Source organism: Salvelinus sp. IW2-2015, linkage group LG6.2 (genome assembly GCF_002910315.2).
Source record: "Salvelinus sp. IW2-2015 linkage group LG6.2, ASM291031v2, whole genome shotgun sequence".
Classification (NCBI taxonomy): Eukaryota; Metazoa; Chordata; class Actinopteri; order Salmoniformes; family Salmonidae; genus Salvelinus; species Salvelinus sp. IW2-2015.
In genome coordinates this window covers 22,477,690-22,489,781 of record NC_036846.1, presented here as the reverse complement: position 1 = coordinate 22,489,781, position 12,092 = coordinate 22,477,690, and the positions used below count along the sequence as shown (strand labels likewise).

Sequence of the window (12,092 nt, the reverse complement as noted above, 5' to 3'; positions counted from 1 at the left end):
CTAAAACATCAACTATGACAAAATGACTCATTCACTCTAAAACAAACTATGACAAATATGAACTTCATTCACTCTAAAACATCAACTATGACAAATATGACTTCATTCCATCTCTAAAACATCAACTATGACAAATATGACTTCATTCATTCCTAAACGATCAACTATGACAAATATGACTTCATTCACTCTCTAAAACATCAATATGACAAATATGACTTCATTCACTCTCTAAACATCAACTATGACAAATATGACTTCATTCACTCTCTAAAACATCAACTATGACAAATATGACTTCATTCACTCTCTAAACGTCAATTATGACAAATATGAGATTCATTCATCTCTAAAACATCAACTATGACAAATATGACTTCATTCATCTCTACCAACATCAACTATGACAAATATGACTTCATTCACTCTCTAAAACATCAACTATGACAAATATGACTTCATTCACTCTTACTAAAACATCAACTATGACAAATATGACTTCATTCACTCTCGAAAAGCATCAACTATGACAAATATGACTTCATTCACTCTCTAAAACATCAACTATGACAAATATGACTTCATTCACTCTAAAACATCAACTATGACAAAATGACTTCATTCACTCTCTAAAACATCAACTATGACAAATATGACTTCATTCACTCTCTAAAAATCAACTATGACAAATATGACTTCATTCACTCTAAAACATCAACTATGACAAATATGACTTCATTCACTCTCTAAAAACATCAACTATGACAAATATGACTTCATTCACTCTCTAAAACATCAACTATGACAAATATGACTTCATTCACTCTCTAAAACATCAACTATGACAAATATGACTTCATTCACTCTCTAAAAACATCAACTATGACAAATATGACTCTATTCACTCTCTAAAAAACAATCAACTATGACAAAAGATGACTTCATTTCCACTCTCATGAATGAAGTCATATTTGTCATAGTTGATGTTTTAGAGTGAATGAAGTCATATTTGTCATAGTTGATGTTTTAGAGAATGAATGAAGTCATAGTTGATGTTTTAGAGAGTGAATRAAGTCATATTTGTCATAGTTGATGTTTTAGAGAGTGAATGCCGACAAACTCTACAGAGTGAACAAATGGGATAATATTTGATGGCCATCAGTAGGGTAAAGATCTACTATTGAGACACACACTTCTTCTTCTTCTTCTCCTGCCTCCCCCTCTTGTTTCCCACGTTGTTGTGTCTGAAAGAACACATCGTATTGAAAAACGTGTTGTTCTGCAATGTCTTCTCAGAAATTAAAGTCATGAACTGATAAACAATGGCATATTTTCAATTCTTGAAATGGAATTTTGATCCACTTCCTGAAACTACTGAATGAAAAACCCAATTGAACCTGACCCTGGTAGATGTAGCATGATAAAACAGTAGACTGGAGCAGGGGTTTTAAACCCTCTCTTTTGGGACCCCCGGCCGTTTCACAATTTATTTCTAGGACTGAACTAGCTCACCTGATTCAGTAGTAGTCAAGGACTTGATAGTTAGTTGACAGATTGAATCAGGTGTGTTAGCTCTTCAATAGTTCAAATACATGGAACGACTGGGGGTCCTCGAGGAGAGGTTCTCCTGAATACAGTAGACTAGAGAGTGTGGTACTGACCTGTACTCTGTCCAGTCGCTCCAGGGGGAGTCACATAGTGCATCCTGGGCCCTGACGCACACCATCACCTTGGCCTTTACTGACCATTGGCTGCTCTCTGTGGTGTGGACCTGAGGGAACACAGTGGTTAAAATCATTAAGCACCAAATGGAAGAAAATAAGAAGAAGAAACACTCCTTTTCACTTTTCGTTGCAAAACGTTTTGCTACAGTGTGCCCTAATGAATATAACCAGGGACCAGAGGGACCACGTCTATCAGTTCAAGAGTATGCGACTGTTAGTACACGGTCTGGATCTCTTGGTGTAATGGCTCTCATCAAGCTTTAGAGACAAGGCCTAGTAGGATGTACAGTATGTAGACAGTAGTCCTCACCTTTGTGCCGGGCGAATCACACGTGCACCCGTTCTTGCGCTCTCTGCCTTTGATCTCTTTGACCTGGAAGGAAAGGGGGAAGTAGGAGATGGGGCTGTTCCAGGAGACAGGATACCTCCACTCTATAGTACTGCTGTTCACCTTCATAATGGATACCTTGTCTGGCTTCACTGGAGGGAGGGAGAGGGAGAGGGAGAGGGAGAGAGAGAGAGAGAGAGAGAGAGAGAGAGAGAGAGAGAGAGAGAGAGAATTATCATAACTTCTACCAGCACTCTGCACTATAAAACTACATTTCAGAAGCACTTAAACCAACAATATCTCAGCATATAATCTTTTGATAGGCCTACATATATGTGCCAGATATTTGTATATAGAGGCAGGATTCCTATCTGTGGTGACGACGACGCCATTATTAGTGTGTCTCTGCACTACTGCGCTACAAACTCAGAGCACTTTGTTTCCGCATTCTAAGTGTTTGTTATGGGGTAGACAGCTTTGCCAGCTCTCCAAGGCATTTTTTTTCAGAGACCAGTTACATTGTGAAGTTTGTAAATATAATGTTTTGTATTAGTTTGTAAATATAATGAAGTGCACATCTGGACCATTATCATCAACTTTAAGAAGCCTAAAATCACAACTTGTGCAACTGATCCTGCCAGCCTCTTGCAACATGTCTGCCCTTATGACTGCAACAAGGACCCTCTCTAACGCTCACCTATGTCTGATAAGTACAAGTGTTGTGTGTCCTCACCAATTTCTGATAAGTAGAAACGTTGGGAGTATTCCTCCAGCAGGTAGTTAGTCCTCATGTAGATGGTCAGGGTGATCCGGTCAGTCTCCTCAGCATAGGGACAATACTGTCTGTCCACACAGGACACCCCCAGTCCGCTACTGTTCACAGAGCACATGATGTCACTCTGGCCAGACGAAGAGGAACATGTCCACTGCTGTCCACTGGCGTCCACAGAACAGCTGATGTTCTCCGCATCAGACAGGCCACTATAGAATAGCCAAGAAATGGATGACTAAAATTAGACTAACACAGGCCACTGCTGTAGTCCATTCACTAACATTTAATTTGAAGTCAAGTCAAGATATGCAAATGTTATAGCCTATACAGCCTTCATGACGTTGGCCTGTAGGGGGAGGTTTATGACCCCCATAAATACCTTTCCCCTTTTCTCTCTCTCTACTTTTTAGAGTTGACTCTTGTAAAGCCTTTGTAAACATAGAGAGTCTGGTAACATCAAAAGGTGGGAAACAGAACCATATTTCGGTTATCCAACCAGTTGAAAATATGCGTTGGTACTTAAAGAATATGATGTCAGATCAGTTGATGTCTGAGACATTACTACTAATGACAGAATGACATAAACTGTATCTTGGAAAGTCGACACATTCTAGTTATCAGATTCAAATGGAATTGTTGTGCAATTTAAATGTTTAAATATGAAACTATTTTTGAAAAGATTAAATGTMATTTTAGCTTCTTAAATGAGAGAACGGTTTGTCATAGAGAAACTCTGCTCACTCAGAGGCCCCGCCCAAGTGAACAGACATTGGTTGTAAACTATGAAACACGCCCTTCTTTCACCACTATATAAACCCGTTGATGAAAATTCCACTTTCTGTTCCAAGGACGAGAGGACGGCGGTCCCCACRTTAAAAGGACAAGATCACCAACAGAACTAAGCCAACCTCAACGTGAGCTCTGGTTGAACGACAAGAACCTAACGAAATTAGCATCGGATTTCAACGTGAAAATGATGATCAACACGGCGAAAGGATGAATTTCGACTATACCAGCCAGAATATAGCATGAGCTTAAAGTATGGCAACATGGTATGAACTTTGAACTCTTATTCACTAAAGAATTGATACCTCCTAGCCGTTGCGTTAGTCACCGCAGCTGTAAATGTGGGCTAGGAAAGGACGGACAGAGTATCCATTCTACCACGCTCCAGTTCACCACTAGACATTCTTCAGAGGACAAGAGATCCATGCTGGACAACCCGGCCGTCTATCTACGACCAATCTACCGAAGCGCAGCTCAGAGTAAATATTTATTGCATTTTCCTTTTCAAATGGCCGGTTATTTAGAATGCATAAGATACTGTATTTACAATAGCATAGCTGCCTACGGCCCGATAGAGACACGAAATCTTTTTGTTGCTCAGTCTTCCCGCTCTTTCATTCAAACCCCAACCCCCTTTCTTTGTGTAACCAGCCGTCATATCTGTTCCGTCCGCTAGGGACGTTTTCCTTTAAGACATAATTTGTAATCAATGTATGATCCATTCTGTGTAGATGTAATTCTGTGTGATTATTTAGGTATTTAGTAAATAAATAATTAAACCAAATTTTGTATTGCTGATTCAACTTGTTAGCCAGGGTTCGTGAAGATAACCAAGAATTTACATCTTTCAGATGAGACTGAATAAAGGGTCAGGGTTGATTAGGGAGGCCACCGCTCCTCTGGGCATGGTGACGCAGGGGGGTCACAAGGAGAGAATTAGTCTCTTCCTTATTGACTCTCCTGCGTTTCCCGTAGTGCAAGGCCTACCCTGGTTAGCGTGTCATGACCCACTGTTTCTTGGCCACAGAGGGCTCTCACGGGTTGGTCGCAGGAGTGCTCGGGGAGGTGTTTAGGGGTTTCCGTTGGTGCTACTACGGTGGAAAGTCCAGACCAGGTCTCCACTGTGCTCATTCCCCCTGAATATGCCTATTTGGGTCACGCCTTCTCCAAAAAGACGGCGACTCAATTACCACCCCATCAACGGGGCGATTGTGCGATAAATCTCCTGGTAGACCCTGCACTTCCCAGGAGTCACGTGTATCCCCTCTCACAKGCGGAGACGGAGGCTATGGAAACATATGTCTCCAAATCCCTGCGTCAGGGGTACATTCGGTTCTCCACTTCACCCGCCTGCTCGAGTTTCTTTTTGTGAAGAAGGAGGGAGGTCTGCGCCCGTGTATTGACTATCGGGGTCTAAACCAGATCACGGTTACCTGCTACCGCTCATAGCCACAGCGATTGAGTCAATGCACGGGGCGCGCTTCTTCACCAAACTAGATCTCAGGAGCGCTTACAACCTGGTGCGTATCCGGGAGGGAGACGAGTGGAAAACGGCTTTCAGTACCACCTCAGGGCACTATGAGTACCTTGTCATGCCGTACGGGTTGATGAATGCGCCATCAGTCTTCCAAGCCTTTGTAGGTGAGATTTTCAAGGACCTGCACGGGCAGGGTGTAGTGGTGTATATTGGTGACATTCTGATATACTCCGCTACACGCGCCGAGCATGTGTCCCTGGTGCGCAGGGTGCTTGGTCGCCTGTTGGAGCATGACCTATATGTCAAGGCTGAGAAATGCCTGTTCTTCCAGCAGTCCGTCTCTTTCCTAGGGTTTCGCATTTCCACCTCACGGGTGGAGATGGAGAGTGACCACATTTCAGCTGTGCATAATTGGCCGACTCCCACCACGGTAAAGGAGGTGCAGCGGTTCTTAGGGTTTGCCAACTACTACCTGAGGTTTACCCGGGGTTTTGGTCAGGTATCGGCTCCCATTACCTCACTGCTGAAGGGGAGCCCGGTACGTTTGCAGTAGTCAGCTGAGGCGGACAGGGCTTTTAGTCACCTGAGGGCTTTGTTTACCTCGGCTCCCGTGCTGGCCCATCCGGATCCCTCATTGGCATTCATAGTGGAGGTGGACGCGTCCGAGGCTGGGATAGGAGCCGTGCTTCGGGTATGCCACCGAAGCTCCGCCCTTGTGCCTTCTTCTTGAAGAAGCTCAGCCCGGAGGAGCGAAACTTTGACGTGGGGGGTCCGGGAGCTGTTGGCTGACGTAAAGGCCTTTAAGGCGTGGAGACATTGGCTTGAGGGGGCTAGACACCCTTTTCTCATCTGGACTGACCACCGCAATCTGGAGTACATCCGGGCGGCGAGGAGACTTAACCCTCGCCAGGCAAGGTGGGTCATGTTTTTCACCTGTTTTGTATTCACCCTTTCTTACAGACCAGGTTCCCAGAACGTGAAGGCAGACGCACTCTCCCGGCTGTATGACACAGAGGAGCGGCCCATGGATCCCACTCCCATACTCCCCGCCTCCTGCCTGGTGGCGCCGGTAGTGTGGGAGCTGGACGCGGACATTGAGCAGGCGTTACGTGCAGAGCCCGCTCCCATCCAGTGTCCCATTGGGCGTCTGTACGTCCCATCTGCTGTTCGTGACCAGTTGGTCTATTGGGCCCACACGTCACCCTCCTCTGGTCATCCTGGGATCGGTCGGACAGTGCGCTGTTTGAGCGGGAGGTACTGGTGGCCTACCTTGGCTAAGGACGTGAGGGTTTAGGTTTCCTCCTGCTCCCAGTGTAAGGCTCCTAGGCACCTGCTCAGAGGGAAGCTACACCCCTTAACCGTTCCACAACGACCTTGGTCGCACCTGTCGGTGGATTTTCTTACCGATCTTCCCCCCTCACAGGGTAACACCGCGATCCTGGTCGTTATGGATTGGTTCTCTAAGTCCTGTCTTCTCCTCCCTCTGCCCGGTCTCCCTACGGCCCTACAGACTGCGGAGGCCTTGTTTACGCACGTCTTCCGGCACTATGGGGTGCCTGAGGATATAGTGTCTGATCGAGGTCCCCAGTTCACGTCTAGGGTCTGGAAGGCGTTCATGGAACGTCTGGGGATCTCGATCAGCCTTACTTCATGGTTTCACCCCGAGAGTAATGGGCAGGTGGAGAGAGTAAACCAGGATGTGGGCAGGTTTCTGCGGTCCTATTGCCAGGACCGGCCGGGGGAGTGGGCGGAGTTCGTGCCCTGGGCCGAGATGGCACAGAACTCGCTTCGCCACTCCTCCACTAACCTCTCTCCCTTCCAGTGCGTACTGGGGTACCAGCCGGTTCTGGCGCCTTGGCATCAGAGTCAGACCCCTCGTTCCATGTGTCTCTCCTCAGGCCGGTGGTGGCTGGTCCGCTTCAGGAGTCTGAGGTGCGGGAGGTTCCTCCGCCCCCTCTGGACATCGAGGGGGCCCCGGCGTACTCCGTTCGCTCCATACTGGATTCGAGGCGTCGGGCGAGGGGCCTTCAATATCTCGTGGAGTGGGAGGGGTAAGGTCCGGCGGAGAGGTGCTGGGTTCCGGTCGAGAACGTGTTGGACCCTTCAATGCTGCAGGAGTTCCACCGTCTTCGTCCGGATCGCCCTGCTCCTCACCCTCTGGGTCGTCCCCGAGGCCGGTGTCGGGGCACTGCTGGAGCCGCGCATCAAGGAGGGGGTACTGTCACGACTTCCGCCGAAGTCAGTCCCTCTCCTTGTTTGGGCGGCGTTCGGCGGTCGACTTCACCGGTCTTCTAGCCATCGTCGATCTACCTTTCATTTTCCATTTGTTTTGTCTTCCCACACACCTGGTTTCAATTCCATCATTACATGTTGTGTATTTAACCCTCTGTCCCCCCCATGTCCTTGTCTGGAATTGTTTATTGTAGTGCTTGTGCACGTTATGCTGGTGTGTAACCGGTTTTGTTTACCCATTGATTTATTTGTTCTGTTTACGGTAGTTTTGTTTATTTAACTGCACCGTTGTAAATCAGTTTTTGCTCTCCTGCGCCTGACTTCTCTACTGCCAGTACGCACCCCCTACATGTACATTGATTGGTTGATTAATTTTATGCTACACAAAGATAAATAACATACAGTTTTCTAAACTAATCCAATCTGTTTGTAATTGGATTTATTGCACCTGTTACTGAGAAGGTTGTTCCAGTTTAGAAGATTGAGGTAATCTCAGTATTCAATCTTCCTTACCCTAGCAGTCATTCTGAATGCAGGTTGCAGGTGATTAACAATTCCACTTGTTGGATATCCTAACTCTTTTTGGATTCCAATAAGAATTACACATCACTTTGCAAGCCAGCATAATCTGATTTGCAGACCTGATGTGGCCTGTAAACCAGGAGATTCCTACCACCACTGTGTTAGGCTATAACTAGGCCGTCAAATAAAGATCTTATGATATATGTAATGTAGTAATACAATTTTAAAGGCTAATAAGGCTGGTGGAACCATTCATAGAGGTTTCTAGGAAAAAACCTCCAAAGATAAAAGGGTTCTCGATAGAACCCTTGATAGACGGTTCTAGGCAGAACCCTTCATAGAGGGATCTAGGTAGAACCATATACAGGGGATTATTTGAGGAACCCTACATAGAGGGTTTTAGGTAGAACCCAATGCAAAGGGTTCTACCAAGCACCAAAAAGGTTCCACTAGGGGGTCAAACCGAATAACCCTGTATGGTTCTACTTAGCACCTTTTTGTTCTAAGAGTGTAGTAGGAATACATTGAAAAGGTTGGTGGTGATAGTACCGTGCCACTCTGACAGACATAATGGTCCCAACACGTTCAGTGGTAAATTTCCAGGAGCAGTGGAATTCTCCTTGGTAGTTCCGTGTAGAACATTTCATATAGCCTTAGAATAGAAACAAACAAATGAACAATAGATATACAGAAGATGTTACAATTGGATAATCAATGAAAACTAATATTTGACTTGATTTCGGATGACAGACATCCTGTATACCTGCTCTGGTGGATCCTTCTAGAATGCGTTTCTGTTCATTCAGGTGTTTGACCAGCACCGTAGTTTTCTTCAGGAGGGTTCTATCCAGGCTGTGACATGTAAAGATCCCCCCTCCAGTTCTCTCCTCCAGGTTGACAAGGAAGCTATTCCCCTTCTTCTTCTCCTCTTCACCCATCATCCATATGATCTCCTCATCCTCCTCTCCATCTCTCCGCCACACCCAGTCATTGTCTCTCCTCCAACCCTCCTCCTCTCGGTTGAAGGAACCCAGGCAGGTTAGAGGATGCTGAACCAGCGAACCGTCTACGTTCACCACAACAACTGGTGACAACACACACTTTAATCAACAACAACATCTACAGTCAGGTCCAACATTATTGCCACCCTTGATAAAGATTATCAAAAAATACTATAATATAAATTATTAAAAAACGCAGCTATATTATATGCTCAAATTCTTTAGAAAATTATATTATTTTATACCAATACAATAATACAATATTTTGTTTAACAACTATGCTTTTCTTTCTCAAAAAGATTGGTCCAAATGATTGGCAACCTTGTTTTCAATACTTTTCAATATATCACATGCGAGGATAACGGCACAGGGATGCCAATAATTCTAAGCCCTATCTTTTAGAGATAAAAATATTACTTGTTAAACAAAATATCTTTCTCTGACTTATTTAATTGGTACAAAATATTATACGTTTTCCATTTGTTGAGCATACAATATACAATATCATTATTTCTATTATTTATTTTAAACATTAATTTCTCTCAGCTTTTTCAAAGGTGCCAATAATTTGGGCTCCGACTGTAGCTCATCAACAGAAACATACCCTCAACTTTATATAGCCTTATGATACTGACATAAACATACCCTTAACTTTATATAACCTTATGATACTGACATAAACATACCCTTAACTTTATATAGCCTTATGATACTGACATAAACATACCCTCAACTTTAAATAGCCTTACGATGAAATGACATAAACATATCCAAATTTTTATATAACCTTATGATACTGACATAAACATACCCTTAACTTTATATAACCTTATGATACTGACATAAACATACCCTTAACTTTATATAGCCTTATGATACTGACATAAACATACCCTTAACTTTATACCATCTATACACCGGACTGGCAAAACCAACATATAACTAACTCATCTTTATACAGGGCCGTCAGAAAGTATTCACACTCCTGGACTTTTCCCACATTTTGTTGTGTTACAACCTGAATTTAAAATGGATTAAACTGATATATTGTGTCACTGGCCTACACACACAATACCCCATAATGTCAAAGTGCAATTTTGTTTTCAAACATTTTACAAATTCATTCAAATTGAAAAGCTGAAATGTCTTGAGTCAATACGTTTTCAACCCCTTTGTTATGGCACGCCTAAATACGTTCAGGAGTAAAAATAACAGGTATAGAACAAAACCTGGTTTATTCTGCTTTCCAACAGACGCTGGGAGACAAATTCACCTTTCAGCAGGACAATAACCTAGAACACAAGGCCAAAATACACTGGATTTGCTTCCCAAGATGACATACAGTTTTGACTTGAATCGGCTTGAAAATCTATAGCGAGACTTAAAAATGACCAACAACCAACTTGTACAAATATTGTACAATCCAGGTGTATAAAGCTCTTAGAGACTTACCCAGAAAGACTCACAGCTCTTAGAGACTTACCCAGAAAGACTCACAGCTCTTAGAGACTTACCCATAAAGACTCACAGCTGTAATCGCTGCCAAAGATGACTCTAACATGTATTGACTCAGGGATATGAATACTTATGCAAATGATATATTTCTGTATTTCATTTGCAATAAATGTACCAACATTTCTCCAAACATCTTTTCACTTCGTCATTATGGGGTATTGTGTGTAGATGAGTGAGAGAAAAACATATATTTTATCCATTTTGAATTCAGGTTGTAACACAAGAAAATGTGGAATAAGTCAAGGGGTATGAATACTTTCTGAAGGCACTGTACTATACCAGGAAACACATAAACAAAATATACTATACCAGGAAACACATAAAAGTCTTAATAATTAACTGACAACATACCGACAAGTGTACAGGCTGCCATTACTGTTACAAACTGTACCGATCTAACAGATGACAGTAATGTACATGTACTGGTCAGAGATGATGATTCCTACCGTTGGGTAGAAGATTCCAGCTGCTCTGAGTGAACTTGGGTCTTTGGCTGTTGGCCTGGTGTAGTATTAAAACGCCTAGTAAAGTAGGCAGGATGCCGAGTAAAGTTAACCTCATCTACGAGGGAGGAAAGAGAGAGCCAGGGAAGAGAGAGAGATAATATTGTTTAGTCAAATAAATGTCAAATATAAAATGTAGGTTTCTATCCATGTTCATTACTTAATTAAAGTGCTCATAACAAATATAAAATAGGATGTACAAAATTAATAATTGATCTGCATAATACATTTATAGACCAACTAGTTAATTTAAAAGTAAATTGTTCATACCTTTAGACAACAATCAAACATCTTCTGACCACCGCTTATCCTCAGAATAACACAGAAGTCCAAACAGTGGCTTTTAAATGTGTCAATGCCAATGACATTTAACATCCAATAGAATTCCCCCGTTGAGAAAAGTACAGAAGGGCAGAACGAGGAACTCAATCACTTTCTAACCTTCGTAAACAAGGCATGATAATAGAAGACTGTTCAGGCATGTTCTATCTCCCTTTCTCACTTCCATATGCTGCATACATATCCCTAGACTTTATGCCTTGCATTCTTTCAAAGGTTTAATTAGTTGCCTACATAATTGCTTCATATCTGTAGGGCACTAGGGTTAACTAGCTCTCCTAAGAACAATATCTAATTGCTGACAAAAAAAGCAACATTTGGAGAAGAAAGTTTAATGTGGATTGTATGTCATGCTTCAGCAAATAAAGTATAAAGGGATATAAATGGCTACAATTTTACACTTCTTTTGCTATTTCATGAAATGTTTTTAGAAAATGGGCATTTTTTAAAAGTACCGGGGTAACTGGCCCACTATGAGGAGATTTGATGTGAAGTCCCTCTTTTTACCTCACCTGCACATACATTTTCTTTGTTCTTCCTTTTCCATACAATCCATTATGTACAATTGCACTAAATATTATTTGAATGCAAGATTTTAATTCCCAGCAGTCTTTAAAATGACATTCAGGAGCAAAATGTTTTCAATAGTTGTTTTTAATTCATTTTATTTTCATTGGAATATAGTATTGGAATACAACTAATAACATTGGAATATAACATTTCATAACAACTTAACTAATTCACTGTAACAATGACGTGGCAACTCTTATGCTCTGCTAAAGCTACACCTAGTAAAATTAGAGCACAACTCATGAGCCCACCTCCTGCACTGCTCACACCTAATCCAGTTCCCACCTGTGATTGAAAACAGGGAGAGATGCCAATTGAAAAGC

General features: G+C 42.7%; 1 protein-coding gene across 1 annotated transcript; it reads right to left on the bottom strand.

Moving 5' to 3' along the window:
- Positions 1–1,177: 1,177 nt before the first annotated feature.
- LOC111965541 (interleukin-12 subunit beta-like) lies at positions 1,178–11,792 on the bottom strand. Its single transcript, XM_070444130.1, has 7 exons — positions 10,804–11,792; positions 8,605–8,925; positions 8,391–8,493; positions 2,786–3,033; positions 2,035–2,204; positions 1,662–1,771; positions 1,178–1,244 (listed from the first exon to the last, which is right to left on the bottom strand). Exons 1-7 carry the CDS (start codon positions 10,916–10,918, stop codon positions 1,178–1,180), a joined length of 1,134 nt encoding a protein of 377 aa, XP_070300231.1. The 5' UTR covers positions 10,919–11,792.
- Between the last annotated feature and the right edge of the window lie 300 nt (positions 11,793–12,092).